The sequence below is a fragment of the Corapipo altera genome, unplaced genomic scaffold (genome assembly GCF_003945725.1).
Source record: "Corapipo altera isolate COAL_440 unplaced genomic scaffold, ASM394572v1 58, whole genome shotgun sequence".
NCBI lineage: Eukaryota > Metazoa > Chordata > Aves > Passeriformes > Pipridae > Corapipo > Corapipo altera.
Genome location: NW_020884898.1, coordinates 5,388,463 through 5,414,765, shown reverse-complemented (window position 1 = coordinate 5,414,765; position 26,303 = coordinate 5,388,463). Strand labels below are relative to the sequence as shown.

The 26,303-nt window shown below is 39.8% G+C and overlaps 1 protein-coding gene across 4 annotated transcripts in view; it reads right to left on the bottom strand.

The window, feature by feature from the left end:
* The window catches only part of APP (amyloid beta precursor protein), a 204,051-nt gene that overhangs the window by 64,463 nt on the left and 113,285 nt on the right, over nucleotides 1–26,303 (bottom strand). For 2 of the 4 annotated variants that reach the window (XM_027648787.1, XM_027648789.1), the window contains exons 6-8: nucleotides 23,122–23,324; nucleotides 12,667–12,834; nucleotides 1,894–2,027 (exon numbers count right to left, since the gene is read on the bottom strand). In XM_027648787.1, coding sequence (XP_027504588.1) covers nucleotides 1,894–2,027; nucleotides 12,667–12,834; nucleotides 23,122–23,324 — 505 coding nt within the window. The remainder of the gene's footprint in view (nucleotides 1–1,893; nucleotides 2,028–12,666; nucleotides 12,835–23,121; nucleotides 23,325–26,303) is intronic. The other 2 variants (XM_027648790.1, XM_027648791.1) reach the window with 1 other exon arrangement.

Sequence of the window (26,303 nt, the reverse complement as noted above, 5' to 3'; positions counted from 1 at the left end):
TGGTGCTGTTTCCCAGGTCTGATTTCGCTTGCTGAACCAGCCAGAGCTGGTTATTTGAGCTGTTTTTGGAGGAGTGACACTGCAGCGAGACAGGGAGCTGACCTGCCTCACCCACCGCTCGTTAGTGCTGACAGGAAGGATGGTTGGGCCTGTGCTAACGAGGGCACCGGGGTGAGCTCCAGCCAAACCCTTGAACCACAGCCTTCAGATGTGAGGGTGCCCAAAAGCACACATGAAATGTGCAGCGCATTTACCCTCAAGTCTCCTGGTGCTGCAGCTCAGTGCTTTGTGCGGGTAATTCTGCTGGCCTCAAGCGCTGATGCCGCATGGTCTCTGTGATGTTTTCTGGGTGCCCGTGCATTTGAGCAGCATTTTTCCACACAGTTTTGTAGAAAACAGAAAATACACAGTTCACCCAGACACTGCCCTTCATTACTCAGCTTTATATATTGGGATTTTGGAGGCAAACCTGCAACCACGGTGGGGATGTGAAGGCTACGCCTTTTGCACTGACTGTCCTTTGCTTTCAGGACACCCACCCCTACAGTGTTTTTTACAGAAATGATATTTCAAGGAGAAGGAATAATGGGGTGGTGACTGCATTACACACCAACCCTCCACATGCCCAGCCAGGGCAGGATTTCTCTCCTCTGCCAGGCAGGCTGTGTGCCTCTTTTATCCTCCAGATTCCCTGCTCATTAAATTGGCACTATTTTCTCTAGTTAAAGAGAAGATGGCTTATTTGTGCTACAGTACATCCCAGGAAGATAAGGAGCACCTACCTTCCTATCTATTAAGTGTCATATTCTCAGTATGTGTCTTGCACGGATCAGGTGAGAGTACCAGGTAAGATGTCCTGCCCTATTTACCAGAAAAGTGCCAGGCACAGCTACAGTGCCAGTAGGCAGGGACTTATACTAAGAGCTTAATTTCATTTTAATTAATACAAATTTTCATTTTTAGAATAACACCACAGAGCTAAAGGTTAATGTATCAGTAACAGAGAGAAATACTGCAAATGTATCATGGGAACAAAGTTACAATGAAAAATTATAGTAAATTGGCTACACGGATATATGCAGTGCATCTGAATCACACTACATTAAATTTTTCTGGTTGTTCCATCCTAAAAAAATATACACCACAGGCCTTCCTTTAAATCTCTTATATTTTTTCTTTGTTGCTATTAGAGTAGAACTGTGACCACTTTTTATTGGCATTGGTATTATAAGCCCTGTTTCTGAGAGAGTGGATAACTTATCTCTTACAGTGTCCAATAGGATTAAAAACAGTGTAGAGTTTCAGGCTACACAAATCTGTTTGGTTAAAAGGAAAGAAAAGGGTTGATTCAGTTTGGATTTTCAGTTCAAAAGCATCAATTTTTCCTGTTTTCTTTGGCTTCAGATGCATTTCATGTTACCTTGAAGCTCAAGACCATTGGGTGAACATATGTGATTCTACACTGCCCCAGGGCACAGCCCTGTTTCTACACACACAGAGAACAAAGCTCATCACAAGCCACGTCCTTCAGCTGCCACAAGAGAAGGACAATTAATATAGTGGCCAAGTTCTTTACTTAAAAGCAAGAATAATCTCACAAAACAAACACTCTTCCACAAAGATGAGAACAATTTTTAACAGATTTTTTTTTCCTTTCAACCAGCACAAGCAACTGTAGTGACTTATGATTGGTGGTGACCCAACCACAAATGTGTGTCAGGCAGCTGAATTCCTAGATAGAGTCAGAAAGGCAGAAAATGGTGTGTTTACAGCATTGCAAATGGGCAGAGCACCTGGATGAAGCCTTGTGAAAGACAAAGATGAAGGATCACAAGCATCTTATGACTTGACAGACAAATTCCCCTATTTAGGAATAAAGAAATCTCCCCTTACCTGAGACATCCTTTCACGATGCTTAGCTTCAAGTCTCTCCTTGGCTTTCTGGAAATGGGCATGTTCATTCTCATCTCCAGGTGTCTCCAAGTATTTGTCAACAGCATCAGGAGTGCTAGCAGCTGTGGTAGGGACTGGGGTGAGGAAGGGGAGGGGGAAGAAAAGCAGAATTTCTACTTAGGTACAGGGAAAATTTAGTTGGACCAAGCAAGAAGCATCTGCTCTAGTTTCCACTGGAATAAAGCCATTCATTTAGCGTCAGAGGAAGATATAAAAATGTGGTTTAGGTGAGCATGTTACAGCAAATATATACAAATATACCAGGATTTCCCCTCCTGCCCCATTTTATAAACCAGGAGAAACTGTTCAAAGTGAACAGAGCTATGTTCTTCAAACAGGTTAGAAACTGCTGTCAAAGGAAAAATTCCAAGTAAGGAAAAACGCCTAGCAATGACTGAAGTCCAAGAGCCAGCAGAAAGCCCTTTGCAAAGTTACATGTTTTGTACATTAGTATATTTTTAAAAGGTAAATTGTAACTCATAACTGTGAATGCAAATACATTTTAAAGCACTTGTGGACTCCACAGTAGCTAATGAAGTATCTCAAATCCTTCATTAGCGACAGTTCGGTCTCACAGATATTCACCTTATTTCTAACAACTTTGATTAAGAAAATCCCTCACGGATGCTGGAAATAACCAGCCAGCTTGCACTAATTGCTAACCATTCCTGTCAGGTAACTGGGTGATACCTGTGACACTGGCAGTGGAAAGATTTGCATTTGGGACAATTCAGGCAAAGTGAGCAACAGTTCCCTCACTATACACTGACATCCAACAACCCCTGCAGTAATTAGAGTAATTTCTGTGCTAGGCCATAAGAGCAATTAAAAAACTCTCCAATGATGATCAACTATTTCAACTATATTGCACCTAAATATTTTATTATATAATTAATTTCATCTCCCTGGTCACATTTAGTTCAACTACTGCAGAGTTAGTTTAAAAATTTTGCCAAAGAAACACAGAACAAGCACATAGCTGTGCAGGATTTTGTTTTTAAATGAGTTTGACTACACGTGCTACAGTGAACTTCACTTACAGAGGTAATTCATTTTAGTAGATAGACTAATACAGGCAGGGAAAAATCAGGATATTCCCACATCCCAAATGTTTCTCAATGTCTTCAACAAACGAAAACCTGAATCTGAAGATCAGAATCAGTAATAGCAACTGATATTTATTTATGACCACTTCCCCCCAAACGAGTTCAAACATAAGCACATTTATGTTGAATTATTTAAAAAAAAATTTAAAATCATCAGTTAGAAGTACAATGTGAAATGAAATATATCCAATGAAATATATCCTCAAATTTAAAGAAAAACTTAACCCCAAATCCAACCTTTTTCTCCTTAGATGTATAACCCCAAACCATCAAAAATGCATTTTGGCTGCATTTGAGGTATCTCTGTATGTTCTCTGCAATAGGTATGAATGGTTTTAGGTGTTGTTGGTATAAACTGCACAGTGGATTTTCCAAGTTATTCAGTGGATCAAAGGAAAGGTCTTTCTTGTCTCAAAACAAGAAAATAATAATCTACAAGCAAATAAAAAAAAATCTAATTGAGAAATCTTAGGCAGTGCAAAGTATCACTCCTCCCACCATCATTATATTTTTTCATAAATATTTAATTACAAATTTACATTTTGTAAGATGGTAAACTTTGTTACTGAAGTGCTGTAACAATCAAACAGGAACAAATAAGCTTCCAGACACACAAAACAGGATGCCACTCAATATTTTCAGTGGTTACTCTTACAATTTCAGACCACTTAAAGTCTACGATGCTGTTATAAAAGCATTAAAATTTTCTTTCTTTTTAAACTCTTAATGATGACAACCCATCTTCAAGGACAACCTGGTTTGTGCTGGGGTGCAGTGCTGCCTGCCAGAAAGGCTACAGTCAGTGTAAGCAAATTCCAAAACCAAATCACCCAAAGCTCACGCTGAGTGAAAACATTTCTGTAATGCTCCCAAGTTCTACGTGTCTTTGCCTTTTAATCTCTCAAGCATCAAATCAATTTCATCTTCATCTTTCTTGAAGCTGCAGCTAAGTATTATGCATTTTAATTCCATTTAGAAAATGAAGAGAAAATGTTATTTCAAAGCAAGAAGGAATTTAAGAATGTCAGACCACTGAGCAAAGGCCATCCCTACCAGGGACTCATCCAACACCCTCTGGCAAGAGCAGGGAATACCCTTTTGCAATGTTTAACTAACCTTGCTGGATTTTTCTTCCATGGCTCTAATTTTATTTTTTTCCCCAAAAAACTTGCATGAGATTTAACATTCACACTATGGTGTGGCAGTGAGTTCCACCTTTCAGTCAGGTTCTGAAGAGATTCCCCTCTCCCTCATCCTCCTCTCTCTGCCTCTGTGGCATACACAGGTGTTCAGCATGGGAAGATGAAATGGGGGAGACCTCTAGCACATTCACCATCCTTCTCCATGTTTTATGGATTTATTTTTTCTAACTGAATTCAAGTTGTACAAATGTGAGTGGAAAGAAGTGACAATCTAAATAACTGTCCAATAAATTATGCAGATTTAACCTTTAATTTATTAAACAGGAAAAAAGGTCACCAGCATTTGCACTAGAGCTCAGTTAAGCCACCTCTGTATTCAAGGTTTGATTTTCAAAAGCTCCTGTCTCACACAGGCAGCCCTGACAGGATGGATTTTCGGACACTACCCTTACTTTCCACCAAAATGCTTGGTGCTGTGTTTCTGCACAGGTGAGAGCAGCAGGTGCTGAGAAGTGGAAAATCTGACTTCAGTGCCTGGTGCCAGGGATGTCAGAGCACCAAGATCCCTCCAAAAGCTGCGCAAAACCAAACAGCGACTGGGCATTAAACACCACAGGCTTGGATTCCCAAGACAGCCAGGCTGTGTCCAGCAGCAGGGAAAGGATGAGGGCAGGACATCGATACCTGACTGTAATACACTTTCCCAAGCTGACACTGATGAAGAGCAGCACTGCACAGGAGGGGAGCACTACTACCCCTGACCTTCTGCAAAAGGCTGGTGTAAGGCCATATGGGGCCTCTCCACTGCATGTTCTCCCCCCCATAAAAGGGGGCTGGGAAACAGGCATGAGAACTCATGGGAGCTCGGGAGACCTGTCTCCTGGTAAGAAGCTCAATCAGTTACAGTCACCCACCAGGGAGTGTACTACTAATCTGATTTAGAAAATCTCTCCTAAGAAAAGATTCCTAACAACAGCTTTGTCGGAAAGAAACAACCGAGGCCTGATGGCTGGAAACTGATGCTAGGTAGAAATGGGTTTTCATCATAACAGTGCCCAGCTGCTGGCACCCCAGGAAAAAAAGACAGAGTTACAAAAACCCTGAGTTTCCCTTCTGCATAAAGCAGAAACATTTCAAAATTTCTTCAGGGCTGTTGGCACAAAACCCATCCTTTGCAATCCAATACATTTGGGAGCTTTGTTTATGGAGACGTACTGCATGTTTTCTAACAGTAAATAGGGAACATTTGGTCAGAAATCAGCTAAATGAAAGGATTCCTTAAAAATCTGCAGCCTGATCTCCTTTCATGACCCCACCTGCTCTTAAAAGGATGCACTGCCTTGTTTTATAAGGTAACTCATTCTACTTGCATGAAGACTGATCAAAAAGTGTGTGTTGACAGATGTGAAAGAAACGCAGCATCAGCTGACATTTTCTCCACATTTGCACCCATTTTATCTGTCAATTCGCAAACAGATTTTTTAAATATTTATTAGACTTTAAAATCCTAACCTTCCTGGAGACACAGCAGAGATTCAATAATACAGCCAAAATGTGCACTACACATTTTGCTATTTAACAACAATTCTCACATTAAGAGAAGATCAAGAAAAACAAAAGGCAAAAAACTGCAAGAATGTGCCCCCCCCCCCCCCACATCCTGTTTTACTCTTCCACATAAAAATAAATAATCCATATCAGCATCACCAGTGAAAGAAAAAGCATCCATTCACCCGTCTCATGTAAGTGACAGGATCAGTAGATGCCCCTTTGCTGTATGACACTGGTTGTTGCATATAAGAACCATTTGGAATGAGAGCATTACCCAACTACAATATGGTATTCAGTGGATGCATTCACTGCCTCTGAATTCCACATACTTAACTGCATCATTAATGAAGGATTAAGATCAAAGCTTTCAGTTGTTGACTAAGATCACAACTAATTACAGCACTTATGACAATCACAAGTGCAAAGGAATATCTCCAGCAAGAAGGGTTTCTATTCTTGCTGCCGCTGCCTCATGAAATGAGCTGTGATTCCAAGGTGGGATGCCCCTGCTTCTGTGAACAAGCTACTCCACTTACAGTAGTGTGGTAAAGCCAGTGAACAGAATCTAAACAACAGGGAAGGAAAATAACAATCACCTTTTTATTACAAACCAGAGAAATTACCAGCTGAATGACACAAGGCTGGGAAAGGTTTATCTAAGACTGTAGCAAACCAGCATTATTTTAAGTGTAGGGAAAAGGATGCATTTTTACCTAAGATGTTGTTACATTTAATATAATTTAATTGCTTGGAGAAAAGTGTGTGCTGACCTGTTATTCTTTCTATCCATACTGTGCATGGAACACTGTGTCCTTACACAGCACATATAATCTACTGCATTGCAGAGACAACCATTCTCACTCTTTGCACTGTAACCCAGAGGACCAGCAGGCAATAGGCCATTCTTTTTCACTTTTATTACCTTCTCTTCACACATGCTTTCACCAAGACCACTCTCTGAGCCCTGTCTAAAACTAAGGAATAAAGGGGAGGACAGAGTTCCTTGCGAGACCTTGTGAGATGAAAATAGATATGTCCCCAGTTTTAGTATTTTACCTGTAAGTAGCAGGTTGCTGCTGCTGTTTTGGGGGGCAAACAGACAGCACTGCTGGGCTCCAAGTGTTGGCACCACCCCTAGACTGGTAAGAGTTCTGGGAGCCACATCTTTTTCTTGTAACTCACCAGCACGCCCCTGCCTGGAAGCTGCCTGCAGAACAATGAACTGTGCTGATCACAATCAGAGCCTGGTACTCCTGTCCTTCAGGCCACTCAACTCCAGCTGCCCACTTTTTAACTTTCAGCAAAGATGCTCAATGACACAAACTCCCATTAGGTTATTCATTGATATTAAGGCTCACCTCTTTGAAATACATATTTATCACTCAGCCTGATCACGTTACCATTCAGCTGGGTTTTATTTGTCTCATGCATTTGCTTTATCTTCATGTTTTGATAATTATCTTTAAGACATTCAAAAAGTCTTTGAAAGAAAAGTGTCCTTCATAAAAACTGATCAATTCTGACCACAATGGTGAGGACATAAAAACAAATACATTCTTTCTGAAAAAATCCACGTGTGTTACTGCTGAGTTATGAAAAGCAGCCCCCTGTAGCAGGAGTGGTTCTATGTTCAGGGATCACATGTGAAGCAGTAAAAAGTCACCAGTTTTGGGACCTGGACCTCTCCACCTTCAATTTCAAGCCACTTCTTAGCTTCCAAAAGTTTGCTGTTAGATTAAATGAATGCTTCTGAAGTGAATTAGAAGGTACGTAATTTAAAGCTGTCTACTAGTGTAATTGAAAGAGATTTCAGGCACAGGTAACATGAAGAGAGTTAACAAATGAAACAGGATGCAGTGTTCCAGAGGGATGCCCTCTCCTTCAGTAACATTCAGGTTATCTCATTGTTTTAATTACCCACCAAGGCTAAACTACTTGTCATAAAAGACAGCATATGTTTTCTGCAATATTTAATAGCTTGCATTAGTATTCAAAGAATAATTACAGGTCAATGTAGCAACCTGTGCCTGAAAATAATTAAAACTAAGTGTTTTGAGATAGAGGAATCGCATGTTTAAAAGTTACATTCTGCCTTGAACTTCACTTTGCGAAGACTGAGTCTATTCTCCTTCACTATGTTATAATTCAAATAGTTGGTATGGCATCAAGCAATAGGCAGCTTGAAAGACAGCTTAGTAAAATCCCTCACAGAGACTCCTTGAAGGAAAAAAAAAAACAACACCCAGCAAAACATACCATACTCCTATTATTCCTCATCTATTCCCTTAGTTAAATTTGATATCTGCCATCTAAACTAGACTTAAGTTCCATTTTCTCATATAAGAATCCTTCTGTGTAAGAACTTCAAGATACGTTTCCTACTCATGTACAGCTAGAACTTGGCAATCATGCTTTCATTGCACCTCCATGAATGCAACCTCCTGTTCACCAACTCTGACAAACACAATTTTGCCTTGCTCATATCAACACACATCTCATCCATTAATGGCTCAGATAACCCTCCTACAAGTTCTTTGATTCCCTTCATGCTTGGGAGGAGGTCCTCAAAGCACATTTTCTTCAAGCATCTTTGCAGCACTCTGCTGCAAGGTCATTCTTTTTCAGCTTGCCATCATAAGTTTAAATATTTATGAGGGGAAAAAAACCCATTAAATTCTTCACCTGTCACATCAAATAAAAATACAGACAGAAGTATTCTCCTGCCAAGGTTGCAAACAAGAGCTATCAAGTTCCACAGAGTAAAAAGAACCAAACCAAAAAAAGTTACAGCAAAGTGTCCACAATAAATACCTCATACTAATAAAATTCTTAGTGTTTGAAATTATCAGTAGTCTAACTTTTTGAATCCTAAACTTTACCCACTTGCTTATTCAAAAGGTCCAGTCCAATACTGGCTCCATGTGTGGTTCAAAGGTGAAATAAAAGTGCAAATTTATATAGATAAAATGAGCGATCGCCCAGTAAAGAAGCAAAAAATAAAAAAAACAAACGGACAACAAGAGTATCATCTTGTAAGCCACTGCTGTAAAAAAAGCAGAAAGAGTGGATCCCTCATATTAGTCAGTCTTGTGTACCATATTTAATCTACACTGTGTGCAATTCCATGTATACTATTAAATCGTAGCTTTCAGTGTGTTTCTTCTCATGTCTTCCACTCAAAATAATGTATCTGCCACTTAAAAATCACCAAGAGATTCAGCAAGTTTGTAAGTTCACAGTATTTAACTCAAAGAAGAAATGCTACTCTACCTAAATTCACCCAAAAACCTGGGATAGTGCTCTGAAACGATCAAAAAAACCCTCGTGTGATAACATTTAAACCTCCTGCTTGGCTTTAGTGTTTACTCAAGGAAGGAGGGAACTGATGACACCGAACACTGTTGGTTCCCTCTGTTGCGAGCCACACAGTTCAGTACAATGATAAAAAAACCTCCACCTATCTATAAAAGGTCATTTTAATGTTATGTCGGAGTTTTCAAAAAGCGACTGTGCTACCAGAACACAGCTCATTCTCACTTTAGGCGAGGAACAAATGAAAACACAGTGCCATGAATTCCACTCCACTCTGAAGGCTCCCAGCAGCTCCTGCAGCTGAGGTGAACTGCCTCCTATGGAACTGCTGACAAACGAAGCACATTTCAGAGAATGGATTTTTTCAGCTTTGAAGTCCCCAAATTAAGACTTGAACATTAATGTAATTTCAAAGTAGTGCTCATTAAAAAAAAATTTCCTGCAGCTTTAATGATGTTTAAAATGCAACAATTAACAGATGAGTAAAGAAAGGTAGTACAATAGATTATTTTTCAGTATGATAATAAAACAGAAATCATTCCTTTGATAGCAGTAATATATCATTTTTGCTTATTCTTGTCAATACATACCCATTCTGAGGTCATTAAATCTGAATTAACTGCCTGACAGATCCTAATGACTTCAAAGGAGCCATTATGGACAGTCCACACTAGAACTTTGAATCCTTGTATTGAACAGAAACCAGACAGTACTGAACATTCTTATTAAAAATCAATAGAGACTGAGCATGTGGTCTGGCAAGCTGAAGGAATTGGTAACAAGATCCTTCAAGCCTTCTACTCCTAAGGCAATTATCTATCAATTTCCATGGAGCTGGGTGATGAACAAAAAAAATGTGACAGCAGTAGCTCCTACCCAACAGAGAAATTATTTTTGTCAGACCTCAGAGCTCCAGTCAAATCTGCTGATCATGGAGGGAGTCTAAGGCTTTGCATGACAGGACAGACTCACCTTTTCATGTCAAAGAGACTTCAGCAAAGAAGTAGAATAAAACATGAATTTATTTTTTTTTAAGACAAAGTGTTCAGGATATTAGTATTCAGATTTCATAGTATATGAGTATTTGTGACAACAAAACATCCTCACATTTTGGTTCAGTTCAATTTCAATTCATTACCAGAAAAATTGACTCACACCCTACCCTTTCACCCACTACAGAAGAGAAACTCAATGCTATCCACTGTTGCATGTTACTCTGTAAAATCTAACTACTTTATCCTGAAAAACAAACTAGAGCTAGACAAAGGAAAGCTGTGCTTTAGCATCCATCCTGTCTCCTGCCTAAGAGAGGCTTGCTGGTTTTTTTTGTTTAATAGGACACAAGGGAGCAACAATAATGTGAACATTGGAGAGAAAAGGAATGAAGAAGCAATTAAATAATCATGAAGTGGGGAGGAGGAGGCACAAAGATCAAACAGAAAGACTAACTTGGGGGTGACAGAGGAAAGAAAAAAAAAGGATAGGAGAGAAAAGAAGTGGCCTAGATGGAAACCTCTCCACTGTTTTTCTTTTCTTCTGTGGGATTGGAGTGAGAGTGGTATCCGTGATACCTCTTTCAGCAACATTATATCAGTACTAAACACAAGATGTCACTTCAGTGCTGAAACATATTGTATTTAGCACTGCTAACTATTTTCATTACAATTTCTATTCAGTAAAACGATGAAGAATAAGGAGAAACAGCAGAGTGAGACTGAAACAGTACATGAAATCAGAAGAAAAAGTTGCTTTAGTAACAAAAATAACAATGGTATACATCAGGGTATAGAACACACTGACATAACATGAAAAACCAGGAATAAAAATATAACTAAAATAGTTTGGAAAGTGTACCCTTATAGACTAAAATGTGTGAGAAACTACTGAAGAAAAAAAAATAACAGGAAAAAAACCTCTGGGAGATACAAAATCAGCTTGAGTTGTGCAAATGAAGTCAAGCAGCTCAAGTACTCAAGCCAGCTCCATTTCCCTTGAAGAGAAAATGACTTGAACCAAAAATTGGGAATCCTAAAATACATGAAGAGAACTATGGAAAGAACACAAATGGCAGTGGTTTTGGCATCGTTTTACTGAAATCAATTTGAGGAAGAAAACACCCAACCCAACAACTTCCATGAGACAGAGCAGAATCTCCAGGGCTTATCTGAATATCCTAATGAACTTGATATATAGTGAACTTAGAAATTGTTTCCTATTTCACTTTTGACTTCATATGCTGCAAGAAAACTGCCAGTCTTAGAAGAGAAGATCGTTTACCCTCGCAAACAGAGAATGCAATCAGAGACAAATCATGCTTTGCATCTCTGGAAACATCTTAACTAACACAGGAACTTGATGGTTCAAAATGTCCTGTTAGTAGACACATTAGACTTCACTCCAAAGTACTGCACAGATCTCTCTTTTCACTACATCTCGTGTCTTGTTGCAGATAACAGTCCAGGAGGTATCCTCCTCACTCACACTGTGGCAGATTTCTCCATGTCCCTCCCTGGAGCTTTGCCACGAACAGCTCTAAAAGAGGCTGTGATGAAATGCAGCTGGAGCACCAGAGCACCAATCCTGCCTCTAGGACTGCTGTTGTTTCTGCTCCAGTAAAATATAGGTCAGCTCCTCTGCTCCATGACACACACAGCACCCCTTGCTAGGGCTCTGCTTTTGTTTGTGTGCATTTTTAAGCCTTGTGCTTACTGCAAACACTCCTAGGCCCACTTAGGAAAATATTTCACTAAAAGAAGCCCTAATATGCCGCTTCTGTTCTGCTCCTCCATGCCTTGTGAGCAGGCAGGGTGGTGAGATATGTACTCACTCTTCAATGTGCCAGATGTAAATGGCAGCCACCACTCTCCCAAGAGTATGTGCTTGCAAGGCAGATGGGAGGGGAGTGTTCCACAGGCTCTGAAAACCCAGCTGATAAATCTAGGGTCTAATTCATCAGCTTCAGTGCCCTATGCTGGAGAAAGCCAAACTTCTCAAACCAAAAATAACAGTGCAAACACTTTTCTTCAGGGAAAATGAGCACAAAAACATATGGTTGAATTAAAGTAAGTGGGAGGTGATCCACATCCACGTGCACTGCAGGGAAACCTAAAAAATTAAATGTCATTTCCCCCCTTTTCATTGTAAACACACAAGTATTCAATCAAACCAAACCCAAACAAACAAAAAGAAAAAAAAAATTTGGAAACAAACATTCTGTTATTTTTTCAGCTTTGATTACAAAAAGGTCAGCAATACATGAAAACACACTGTAAAAGCTACGAGCTATTTCTAAACTTACCTGAGGCTTCCCTAACGCCAGTGATTTTTCCTGTACATGCATTGTATGTGCACACACACACAGAGACACACACAAAACATCAGGACGCTTGGGCAGAAAATTAAGAGAAGGTGAGTGCGAAGGCCTGGTCTAAGGAAGTGTTAAGCTCTAGGCTACCTACTGTAGACCCCACCTACAGCACCAAGAAGTCCCCCACTCCCACGCCAGGTTAGCAAGAGGCTGAGGAGGATCTAGCGGTGAGCGGAGGTGTGGACAGACCGTGGCCAAGGTTAGTGAGAGCCCAGGCCCCGTGGAGGGCACTTACTGACGCTGCCACAGACCGCCATGCAGTACTCCTCCGAGTCAAAGTTGTTCCGGTTCCCGCCGCAGCCGCCGTAAAAGAAGGGCGCGCACTTTCCTTCGGCCACGTCAAAGTACCAGCGGGAGATCATCGCGCGGCACGGACCCGTCTCGGCTTGCTCAGAGCACACCTCTAGTCACAGAGACCCAGAGGAACCACATTTAGCGTGTACACGGGATTGCCTCGGTTTCTTCATTAGGTGCCTCTCTCCATGCCCACACGTGGGAGCGAGGAAGGAGATGCACCAGGAGGTGTTTCAGGGAAGAGGAGACCCTTCCCCAGAGACAATGAGGGTAGATTTTTGAACTGACTCAGGTTCCTGCCATTAAGCCTGCCTATACTCTTATGTTTTTATGTTTTAGTAACTTCATCCACACATGCTGAGGGGTGTTGCCCTCAAAAAGCTCCAGAATGGCAGCCATGGTACCAGTGTGACATTTCATCTGCTTCCAGGCCAGAGGGTACAACCACTGCTGACTGTGAGGTTTGCCGACAGCCTTGGGCAGATTCTGGCCCATGCAGCCCACTCCGTACCCGTCTGGAAGGGGAACATCTGAAATTAGGAGGAGCCACATTTTTTCCTTTCGTTTTTTTAGCTATATATCCCCTCTCTGACCAAACTGAGAAGGTTTCCTAGCTTATACAAACAAAAAAACCCCAAAACTCATTTACATGTTATTGTGGAAGACAAATTCTCTTTAGATGCCTATTTATATATAGTCACTGTTGAAGTAACTCCCTTTTCAAAACCTCCCAGCACAGAGTTTTTAATTCATAGTTCAAGGGCTCACATATATAAAATTACTGTCATAGTTTGAACCAATCCATGGGAGAAAATCTCATCTCCAGTGAATATACATACAGGAAAAAAAATTAAAATGGTTTGTGCTTGTGTTTCACTGTGAGCTGCAACAGTCTCTGCCTACATTCTGCAACACCTGAAAACCTGAGGGAAGAACCAAACCACACAAATTAAAGGAAGACAAAGCAAATTCTGCCTGCAATTTGGAGTTCAGCCAATTACACATGTAAATGTATATAGCCCTTTACCAATAATGTTCCAAACAGACAAAAACAGTTTTATCTTTCAATGTGCTGCATAAGTCATTTCAAATCTACATAATGTTAAACACCAATACACCCCTCATTTGCATTCATCCCATGCACTTCATCGGCAGACAAACTGCCACATTCAACTAGAGGCTTCTCAAATCTCTGCATACATTTGAATTTTGTGGAAAGCAGATCCCTGAAGGTTGAAAGGTAGGAAGAAATATCAGTGCATTAGCACTGGAATTCTCCTGCACACTCATCACTTCTCATATGCTGGCTACAAGAAATCCCATTTTTCAGAGTCTGTTCTGATCCATCAATTCACTATCCTCGAGAGCACTGCTATTTATAAATAAACTTTTATGTGCTATCATGACTGGCAGTATACCTACATTTCCTTAAATATACAATATAAGAACAATTCTACTTGTGTTTAACTTATTCACATAAATAAAGTCAAGAATCAATTTTAGGGAGCATATATTTGGTCTGAAAGAAACAGATCCAAGTGTATGCACCCATCAAGGATGTGCAACAAATGCTGCAATTCTGTACCAAGCAATTAGGGGGAAAGGAATACTAAGTTTCTTACTAGCAGAAAAAAACCAAAAAACCAGCCCATTAATTATAATTAATTGTATACTACCATATAATTAATTATAGACCCTATTTAGTATAGAAGTGTTTCTTCTGATTTATTTTAAAATCAAATCCAGCCATGCTGCCCAATTATACAGTCAAATCTTCACACAAAGCTAACTTTGCACAGCCTTGGAAGAGCTGCCACATGTCAATTAAAAATGAATAATGACTCTTGACATTAAACAGACAGGTATAATCAAAAGAATTTTTACTGACAGGAAATGTCATTTCAAAAAAACACAAAGGTCTCGGCAATTCAGTCTTTCACAGTTAATGTTGACTATGGGCCAACCTCTACCCACACCAGCAGGTGCCTTCTAGGTTTCCCTCAAAATGCTAGTTCTGCTATGGAGTCTGAGTTATTTTATTTTGCACTGTTAAATTTTATCAGGAAGGAAACAGCTCACAGATTTAATCTGAAATTTCCTACAGGTACCTCTCTCACAAAAATAGCAGCAAAGATTTTCTTTGAACATGTAAAAGTGAAGGGGATTGTTTATCAAACAACTGACACCAGTGGTAGCAAGGAACGGGTTCTTTGGTAACAAATAATTTATACACACGAAGATGCACTTGAATGAGTGTTCAGGAAACCACAGAGCAACATATTAAAAAGAGTAAGCCTGAAGCACTGCAGCTGAGGACAGGCCCCCTGCCTGACCTGTCACCTCCCACCAGGCTGGTGGTGACATCCTTCCCCCCAGCCCACACAGCCAACCCTACTGCTCTTGGGGAGACCTAAATGGTAATTACATCATCACAGAGAGAAATGTTCTACTCTGTTCTAAAGTTTATGACCTAAATGAAGAATAAACAAGAGAAAGGGAAACGCTCTTGTTCACTGTTTCATGCCTATTCTGTCTGAGGGAAGCTGGTGCTGGTCCAGCCTAGGAAACTTCTCTCTCCTGTCATCCTTTTCCCAGTGTCATCAACTCTGTCCACTATTCTCTGTGGATGGTTCAGAGCAGTGCTCCTTCACCCCTTCTTCGGGGCAAAGATACATTTTTAATCTAGCTTCACTGCCTGGGCAATGGTCCTACCACTCCTGCTGGTGGGCCAGATGCTCCTTGTGTGCCTCTCCATACCCCCATCACTTGTCCTTACAGAAAAAAGCCACTGCATTTGGTCCTCAGCTGCACCACTTCAGCTGAGAAGATGGGGAAATGAAGTGCTAAGATGGGAAATTCAATGGGTTTTCTTGGGCTATTAATCCAAATGCCATTTCCCCTTCCTTTCACTGCTACCAAGTGCAGCAGTTAATGCCTACGACGGATAAGCTATATTACCAGATATTAGAAGCAGGCAGGTAGCACGTGCTGCTAAATCACTGATCAAAAAATTCAAAGCTGCCTTTGCTTCATATATCAATCCTGTTGCTGAAAACTGATGCAGAAGATGAGATTCTTTCTGCAACTGTGTAATTTTACTTGATACCACAAATAATTTGTATCCTGTGAGCTTTGCTTTGCTTAAGGGACTTGCTCACTCTTCCCTCTACAAAGACGCATTTTTTCCTTTGGCTTCAGGAAACTGGGTAAAGTTGAAGAGGACAAGCCTTTACCACAACCAAGATTCATAAACAGTCCAAATTTTGTTTTCAGCTGCTTAGAGTTTTCAAACCATCCTTCTCCAACAGTCAAAATTTCTCCCATCCTCTCTATGTCCTAAACTGAAGACCCCAGTAGCCAATATCTCCATTCTCCAAAACCTTAGATATGGCAAATTACCCTTGAGGTAGCCGGGAAAGTATAATTCAACTTTCCTCATTCCAGCTTATTGAGGCAAAATCAGTTGTTTCTAACCAAGCAGGTGTTGATTTGCTTTTAAATTAAATAGCTGAAGTGATATACTGAAAACTAATCAGTTACACTAAACATTGGCAACATTTTTTCCTTGAAAAGCACAGAGTTGAGCACCCTAGGAAATACACAGTCTTCAAGTATGTGGACATTGATTTATAGTGGCTTTACACAAAGTACTTTCATAAGCACTCATTTACCAAAATGCTGTAAGTAGAGCTCATTAGAATTTATGTACAAACATTTTAGATACTTTTGATGATCAGTTTTTACAGAGGGAAATATATAGTTCTGAATGGCAGCTTAAATTTTTCATTACCATATAATTTTTTTTCCTGTTCCTTGAAGAAAACTGATTTCAAATCAAAGTGAAATTATAATTACTTTCTTTTAAAATCTCAAACCCATGCTTCCCCCCCAGTGGGACTTACACTCTGAACACCAACATTTTCAATTGAGGAATTTGAAATAAAATGTAAACTTCTAACAGGGAAAAAAATTAAAGCCATATTTACATATTTCTGTCTCTGTAAATGTCAAGGTTACTCAATATTTTCTTCAGGATTTGAATTTATTTACATGATCATGAGAACTAAGTTCATTTAAATGCTGGCAGTCACCACCAAACCCTAAACCAGAAATTTAATTTCAAGAGATTCAAGAAAAAAAGGACAAACAGGAGGAGTTAGACTACTAACTCCAACCGCTCTTGGAAGTTGGGTCCTGTGTGTAGTTTACACCTCTGAGAAACCTATCAACCTTCATGCTACAGTAGAAAGGTACCATCATGCTCGCTTGTAAGTACTGAAAGTTCTTTCAATTAGCCATTGAAATGGAAAATATATTGTACTGATGACCCTTTCTGTACTTACCAGCCCTTCAAGTTTGAAGTTGATATCCTCAAGTACATACAAATTGCACTGGGAGTATGAACCAACTCACCAGCACTGGCAGGTGTCTGCTGCCTGTGCAAACTGTGTCACACCCACACGGGACCTGAACGACTCCCAACAAGAACCTAAAACACGCAGCTGTTTAAGTATGTGGTATCACAGTCTTGTATTTTACCATTTATATCTCACTAAAGAACAGAGTAATTAACTGATTAATGCAAGAGAAGCCAAGGGAATAAACCTCTCAAATATATATCATGAGGTATATGCTCCCCTTCATCATGCACTAAAATATATAAAATTACAACTGGAATAGTTTTGGCTTCTGTCTTCAGGAACTGAGAGCTATAGTTTGAGGATATTAATATGCATGTATCTATATTAGTCTTCATTTCTTAACTAGTTGAGTAAAATTAGGCAAGAGTAAATGCACTGTTGTCCTTTAGTTACACTCTTTGTGTTCTAAAAAGGCACAATATTGTTTTCCTCAATGAATTAATCAAAAGGGAATATTTAAAGATAATTTCACTGAAACAAAACTTCCTCATTCTGAATATATGGATAGAAGAGGGAGCCAAATTTTAGAGTGAGCATTCAGAACCAAAAGCTAATTTCAGAAGAGGTTTTTGGAATTAGGAGAAGACAGCTGTGAAGCTGGCACAAGCTCTAGGAATAAAGTTGGTGTACAAGCTAAAACACTTTTTCCAGAGAAAAGATAAATGATAACTCCTCAATGCAATACTGAGGACAGCTCTTCAAGAACTGTTAAATACCCTAAAATTGTAAGTTCCATCCTGTGCAATTAAGACTGAATTTCTTTCTATAATGTTTATTCCTAAGCTACTGCAAGGGCATATTTAGAATTTAAAAAAAAAAAAAGTAATTGTATACTTGGCTAGAATACAAAGCCTTACAATTCTGAAGCGGAACAGATATTTGAAAATACATTTTCTATTTTTTGTGCACAACAAAACTACATTTGGAACTAAGGTGCCATAAAGTTACCACTGATGGCAAGAACCCAAACAAAAAAATCCATCTTGAGTTTAAATGTAGGTCAATATAGTTTCATGAATTTATGCATGTTTTAGAAAAGGTATTATTTCCACACAACTTCACAATTCTGCTAAACATGGCAAGACAGTGTCTATGAGGATTAGCACAAAAGTGCATTCCAGTCTTTTTACACAGCAAAACAAAATATGCAATTAATTACTGCTTCAATATAGTAAATGACATTTTCTCTAGGGAAACAGATTCTTGGTAGATCCTCAGCAGGAGATATTTCAAAGGAAATTACTCTCCACCCACTTGATTTACGTAAAACAACACTGTATTTAGTATTTCAGAACTTTTGCCCTTGACCCAAAAAGTAATAGTATATTGCATTTCTGTCAACAAGACTACCAGATCATAAAAAAAGATTTCCTCCAACAGCAAAATATAATGAAATATTATATTATGGTGGAATAGCTGTGCTTTAAATTATAATGTGTAATTAAAAGCTATCAGTTAAGTCTAATGTAAATCCATTAGGTTAATTTTATCAGCTCTTGTTCATGTGTTAGAGTAGATGATCATTCTTAATGAAGATTCCACAGTGAAAAAATCTGGTACGGTTATCCAAATGTGTACTATTCATATAGCAATCTATCATGTTTTCGTGATAGGGAATGCAATCACACATTATCCCTTTCCAACTAGAGCATATTGCATAGTCTCGAAGCCTAGAAAGAACAAGGAATTATTACTTCAATAGAACGATAATAACCTTTCAAAGAAGGAAGGTTGCCCAGAGAAGTTTTGGACTCCCCATTACCGGCAGTGTTCAGGGCCAGCTTGGATGGGCCTTGGAGCAACCTTGTCTAGTGGAAGGTGTCCCTGCCCATGGCAGAGTGTTGGAATGAGATGACATTTAAGATCCCTTCCAACCCAAGCCATTCTATGATTCTACAATTCTACATAAGTGGGGCAAAGTTACGGAGCATGGGAAAAAAAGCCCAGTTAATCTAGCATATGTTACTAATATTATCCCAATATTCCCAACTGGCAGGTCTAGCCATCAGGGTTAACCTCCCTGGCCTTAGAACAGATGGTAGGTGTTACTGAATGGATTTAAAGTCTTTCACAAATAAAAATCTTCAGAAAAAAACCTCCATGCTAGATCAGTAATGCTAGGAGGTACCACACAAATATCAGGCTACTTCTCTCTTGCCAGGAAACCAGCATATGGTCTCTCACTTGCAACTCCAGATTGTAAACACAGTTAAAATGTCATGTCAGGCAGCACTGCTTAAATTCTTCCCTAACTGTTTAAAGAAATGCACCTGAATTAGAGAAAACAAACCCCACTGCTAAAGGGCAATATTCCACTGATAGAGGAACCCCCACATCTGCTGAGAGGTATAGACAGAAGCTGCCAAGTGTTTTGTGCCAGGCTGACCCCGCTGCTCCCCTTCAGTGAGATCTGACTGACTGTGATGTTGACAGGAAGCACTAAGCCAGAATTGCTTATTCTTTGTTGTATGGCAAGAAGGACTGATTTTTCTTGTCAAATCCTGTGCTGAAGGAGAGTAGAAATGAAATCATGAACATCTGCACGTGAGGGGGGAGCAGTGCTCCTGCTTGCCTGTCACATGCTGGTAGAATCACCCGGAGCCTGGATGCCTCAGAAGCAGCTCTGCGACACCTGTGACACTGTGACACTGACAGCAGAGATCAAGCCACACCCTTGCCTAAATCCTGGCCTGCAGAGTCACTTCCCTTGCTCCACACAGAGACAAAAATCAAGAGCCACAGTTTTCACGCAGGGCTTCATAAACGAGCCGCACTTTCTTCAGCACAAATTCAGTGCTAACATCTCCCTGTGACTGAAGGTGAAAAATGTAGACATGCCAATAATTTCACTGTCTGAATCCCTGCAATGGAAGTCCCACAATCTTAATGTTAAATTCAGATTTAACATCTGAAGCCCAGCAAGAGTGTATCTAAAAGTTTAAATTGGGTCTGTTGCTATACTCCATATGAACTGAGAGTAAAGATGGTCTCTCACAAAACGTAGGAAAGTGAATACTGGCAAATACTGGGCTATGGAAAGTTTGTTCATATTTTTTAATAAACACAAAAATATGGTTGCTGCAGAAACTGAATAAAAATACTATCCTCCTGCCAATGGATCTCCCTCATTCCCTAGGCAAGACTAATTTCCTTTTCTCTGAAAATAAGTTTTCAAGTGGCTCTACTATTGCTATTTTGGTCACGATTCATTAAAATATGCAGAGAAATAAAATTGCCTGAAAAATTGATTCTACAATAGCTCAAGTGTCTTTAAAGTATAACATTACATTTATGCTTTTCAATTATTTATGGCTGATGGTAACCATTCCTCTGATTTGGGGGAGAAAGGGCTCAGTACCAGCCCACAATGAGACGCTAATTCATAGCTTTAGAACAGTTGCTCTTTGTTGATTTCACATATGAAAAGCAACTCCTCTCAAATTGGACAAACCCACTGTGCTCTTTATTGCTAAAGACGTAATATTAGTTACAGCTTCATAAAACACACATAAAACTGCCTGTAAAGGGTCTGTGAAGAGCATCCTAGGATATGTTTTATGAAATGCTTGGGCAAAGCAGCCTGGAGCAGAGCTACATACACAAGAACAAAGCTCCGACACTTCATCTGGAGAGGCTTTCAAAGTGTCTCTGTAGTATGGACAACTTCTTAACATGCATGCTGTCTACAAGGTCCCTCTGCCTCTTTCATTTACACTGACAGTGACAAACTTTTCTGTTTGCAACAGCAAGACACCAGCAGATGCTCACCACAGAAGTTCCTATGCTGGATCTGCTGCCTGCATCGGGACTACAGGGACCCTGTGGGAAGCTTTCTCTCATGTGCAGCAAGGGAATAAAAGCAAATAAGCTGTAAGTCATTTGGACACTTTTATGTTTATAAATATGCACTTTGCATAGTATAGCTCTGTCAGATACCACTTACACACACTCAGGGACAGTCCCCACGCTATCCGTGCCCCAGGAGGGCTGGAGGTCAGGAAGCCCAAAGGTTTGTGGCAGAACTGCACTGAAAACTTGTACCAGTAACAGATTGGCCTCACCTCACTTGCACCAAGGCATGTTTCCCTCACAGTCACCCAAGGTGGGAAGTTTTAGACTTGGGAAAAACAGCACACTACCATCTCAGGATCAGCTTTCTCATCATAAAATCAGAACCTTTCTAATCATACCCTTCTAAAAGACTTCTAAAAGGTGGCTTCAATGGTTCACCTCATCTCTTTTATATTTTACATTCATGTGATTATACACGACTTTCTTGAAGGCTAAGCATCTTAACCTCTTTGAAATGTCACCCTCAGAAAAGAAACATGTTCTACCTAATTTGTCCTCATTTCCACTCATCCAAAATCCCATTAAAGTCAAGTGTACTTATTTTCTTTTTTTTTCCTCTCAATATTCGTGTACCAGCGACAGCACAGCGTTTTATCCCCAGGTGGTAAAAGCTCACATATGGAAATATATTTAATTGGTTTAAAGATTTAAACATAAACTCCTCCCACCCCCTTCCTCACTGAAATGGCTCTCCAACAACTGAGCAAAACACTCAACAGTTATATAAGACAGAAACGCACAAGACTGCGTTGCCAGCCTTAGAAAGAAACATTTGCAAGTGATTTTAGCAAAGCTTTAAAGCTTTTGATTAGCGAGTTAATCTCCATGTAGAGTGAACAGAAAAGCCTAAACCAAGTGTCTCTCCTTTTTTCCCAACCACCTTCTGTACCCAGCAGGTGTGATAAATCATAGCCAGCACGCTCTGCTCCAAACCTGCTCTGACAAACACTGGCATCACGGCTCAAAAGAAAAGGACACTGCCACGTGCAAAAGGTAAGACTCTGATGGCACTGAAATCCCAAGCATCCCCAGAGGCAGGGAGTGGGAAAGCATGGGGAGAGGAAAGAAGCCAGGGCAGATGTTTTCTGCCTCATTTCACAACTGCCCCAATAGCTGCCATTTTCCCTCTGCCCCCTGCATGTCACAATTCCTTTCTTTTAAAATGTAGTCTTTAATCTCATTTCCTGCCACCATCTCTAGCACTTATTGGTAAAGATATAAGCACTGCAGAAGAAGTGGCATCTATCTTAGTAAGATTTATACCACACTGAACTGTACTTATTAAAACAGAAATACCAGGATAATTAATTCAATTATGTATTGTAAGAGTAATGCAGTATTTAAAAATACTATGTTGCTATGTTGTCCATGAACTAGGGTAAAATTCAAAGTTTAAAATGCAGTTATGTTAATAACTACAAAATATCCTGAAAAACAAATTTTAAAAATGTAGAATTCTTTCTCACTCCATGTCTTCTTTTTTGGGCAATGCATTCCTATTTCCTCTTTCTCTCCCCAATACAACTCATTTGTTAGGATCAATTTTCTGCGTAGTTATTTCTAAATTCTCCTATTTTTACTGAATTACTAATTAATGGAGAAACATTGCAAACAGGTATCTAACAGAAATCACACAAAATGACTCATCACTGCTGTTAATATGAGAGACCAAACCAGCTCATGCTTCTTCCTGTTTGGAACTGACACTCCCTATCCTTCAGTAACACATGTGCATGATAACCCACACACAGTTTCCTGTGTTATTTGCTACATATGGCAGTTGAATTTTATTTAATGTTACTTTAAAATAAAAAACCCAACCCTTCTGTCTCCATCCACACCATACACAAAACACATTTCATGGACAGAGAGGCTCCGCACCATCCATGCACCAGGAGAGCTGGAGGTCAGAGAGCCCAAAGGGTTGTGGCAGAACTAACTCCAAACAATATTTGTCATGGGAAAGGGAAAGGCAAGGAGATTAAACGTGCAAATTACAAAAGTCAAAGCACAACAATACTTTGGATATTTTGCTGTTTGGAACATTGTTTTGTTGTAAAGGGCGAATGTGCAAAGCAACAGGATCAGTTTTCCAGCCCTGAGCCCAATGCCCATGAATTTACCTCTGACAACCTCTTCCACAGACTCTGTAGTTGTGGTGGTTGTGGTTGCAATACTGGTAGTTCTTTCAGTTGCCTCCTCATACTCTTCCTCTGTCTCTTCTTCAATTTCATCACCATCATCATCATCGTCATCAGCATCTTCATCTTCCACAACTGTTAGCTCCTCATCTTCCTCTGCTTGTTCTTCTGCTGCCTTATCATCACTAAATGAAGAAAATGGTTATGATGCGTCAGCAACAAAATTATTTCAAGATAACATGAAGACCATTTTATTCAAAAACTCTGTAAGGACAAAAAGTTACCTGTTCCGCAATTTCCCTTTAAACAGAAAAGAAAGAATCAGGGACTTTGGAAAGTCTCAAATAGTTAGAAATCTGAAATGCTTAACCAACCCCCTCCCCTCCAGAAAAAACCAAACCAAAAAACAACAACAACAAACCAAAACCAAACAAACAGCAAAGAAAGAAAGAAACAAACAAAAACTAAAAACCCCCACAAACAACAAAAAGTAAACATCAGCAATGCAGTGGGGAAACTAGCAAGATGGCACAATGGAGCTCTGCCTTTTCCACAGGGATGGAAAAAGAATCCCCATCAGCAATACTATATTTTCACAGCTGAATAACACTGCAAACATGCTCACTCCATGTTGCCGTCAACCAGTCAATTTTTATTTTAAAAACAGGGTCAAATTTGCTCAAAATGTATTCACTTGATAAGCACACAGAAGCAAGAGTTCCTCAGGACTCTCTCACCCAGGAGACAGCTTATCTAGAGGCTCCCTGCAGACTATCTTCATGCCTTTCATAGAGAACTACCAAGTGCTGAACTGACCTCAAATTATCTCTGCTGATGAGTTTTTTCTTCTGCTGATACAAGTGTTGTGTGAATGGAAAGGGCACTTCTACAGGACAACAGGAAGACATACTGAAATTGGCTATTGAATGCATTTGGTGCCTTAATATGTCAAACATTTTCTGGGATCACTCTCAGTTCTGAACGATACAGAAAAATGCCAAAAAATGTGCACTCGGTTACTGCTCCTGCTGCCTTTGAAACGCTTCCTAAGCTCAGTGCCCAGCTGTGGCAAAGTTTCACGTTTGTTAATCTGACCTTCTTCTTGAAATTTACTACTAATGAATAAAGGATCTTTAAATACTCAAATATGCAGTGACTTTTTGTCACCTTCATGCACAAGTGGGTGTGAATCTTTTTCATAGAATCGCATATGCTTGGAACAGCCTTCTAAGTGCAGTTAACAACTTCTCTCCTCCACCTCATTTTGGACACCACGCCTGTAATACTTCATTTTTTATTATGTTGCCTCCTACAACTTTGAAAATGAACCCAGCAAAAAGGAAGACAGCATGATTCTTTTTAACAGGGTATTAAGAAGTTTAAAAGTGTTGATAAAATTTTTGTAAGCCACAAACCTTACCCAACTAGGAGTAAATTAAGTCTCTGTACAAAGAAGAATAATTTCCCTGTTCTCTTCTCCCCAAAATATCTGGCCTCCAGAAGCACAAGAGAAGCTTTCCACTGGGGAACACCCCGGTATGCTACACAAATGGATGTGGTTAAAGCCACCATGCAGAAGAGTCTGCAAGAGTCAACCTGTTACCATTTACATAGGACAAAGACTGAAAAAGGGGCACAAAACCACTTGGCCACTTGGTTCTTAATTCTTCTTGATTTCTAAAAACTGGCTTAGAAATTCCACCATCTCCACTGTACAGTTTTCCCTGGAAAAGTAATTTCACTATGTCGGAAATTTTCAGCTTCCTTTTTAGTAACTCCTTCCTGAACAATGCATTTCTTCTATTTTCCTTATCCAGTATTTCACCTTTTTACAACCACAAAATAAACACTATACATAAACCATCACCTTTCAACTACAAGAGGTGGATTTGTCAAGGCCAGTATCTGCTGCTGATCTCCCAGCTAAGGGGCTTTAAGTCTTGGCTCACTACAGACATTTAAACTAGCATGCTGAGGATAAGACATCCAGATTTTGATCAAGAGCATCAGACACCATATGCCTTTCAACATTAAAGAAGGCTGCTCTCTGTCTTTCTCTCACCTAAGCTACAAACACATCATGATTTAAGAATAATTGCCATTATTTTTCCTCTTCTTTTCACATGAACGAACGATCACTCTCAGATACCGGCAAGCTCATAAAGTTAAAAAAGGACAACAGAAACAACCTAATGAAACAAACAAAGGAAAGTCAGTCACACGGAAAGCACTTCAAAAATAATTTGTATGCATGCATCTAATATCCATCTGTTTTTAGATACACAAAAGCAATCACACAAAAGCTACACCAGTCCACAGCATTTTGCTGTGAAATTCTCAGCATCAAGGCCAAGCTTTTTTTTTTTGCTTTTTTTTTTTTATTATTTTAATTTTTAGGGGGCATGATGGTGAAGGACGAAAGAGGACAGTTCTCTGTGTGCACTGGCTGGCTGTGCTGCCATTACAGTAGGCCCTGGTTCCCTCTCCAGTAACTTATCAGAAGCAAACGCTCGAAGAGAAGCCCCCACCTGCCTCCCCTCTAAGACCTGCTGCTAACTGGAAAATGAGACATCTGAGAATGTAAAAAAAGCCAGAAGTAGTGGGAGACTACAACAGTTTATGGAATCAGGCTCCTGAAAATATTCTAAAAAGCTCACAGAAGAACATGCTATAATATTCTTTCTACTGGCTTGATCATTCCTAGAAAACTCCTATTTCTGCTAGCAACACATTCTGCAAGACTCAATCACAAGGGTCGTATTTCTCAGAATTATATTTCATTCCATGTTTCAAGAAAAAGGAACAATGGAAACAGAAGTGGGTTTACCTTAGATTTAGATAACAAAATGGAAGTGAAGGCCTTGCTCTATACTTATAGAAATAAATGCCTGAAATTGGGCTTAAGAAAGTCATTTCCCTATTTAGCAGGTTTTAAAAACTCTCAGAACTGGCATCATTCTGATGGTTTAATCAGCTCAGCTACACCGGGCAGTACAACAGCCCAAAGAACACTGATACACCACAGTCAGGGACGGCACCCAGCAGGAACAACAGCAAGTTTCAAACTCAGGATCAAGGCTGCCCACCAAGTCACTAACTCCTAAGAGTCAATCACAATAACCATGTCCAGCAGTGCTGACAGGAGATGACCACATCCCAGGGCC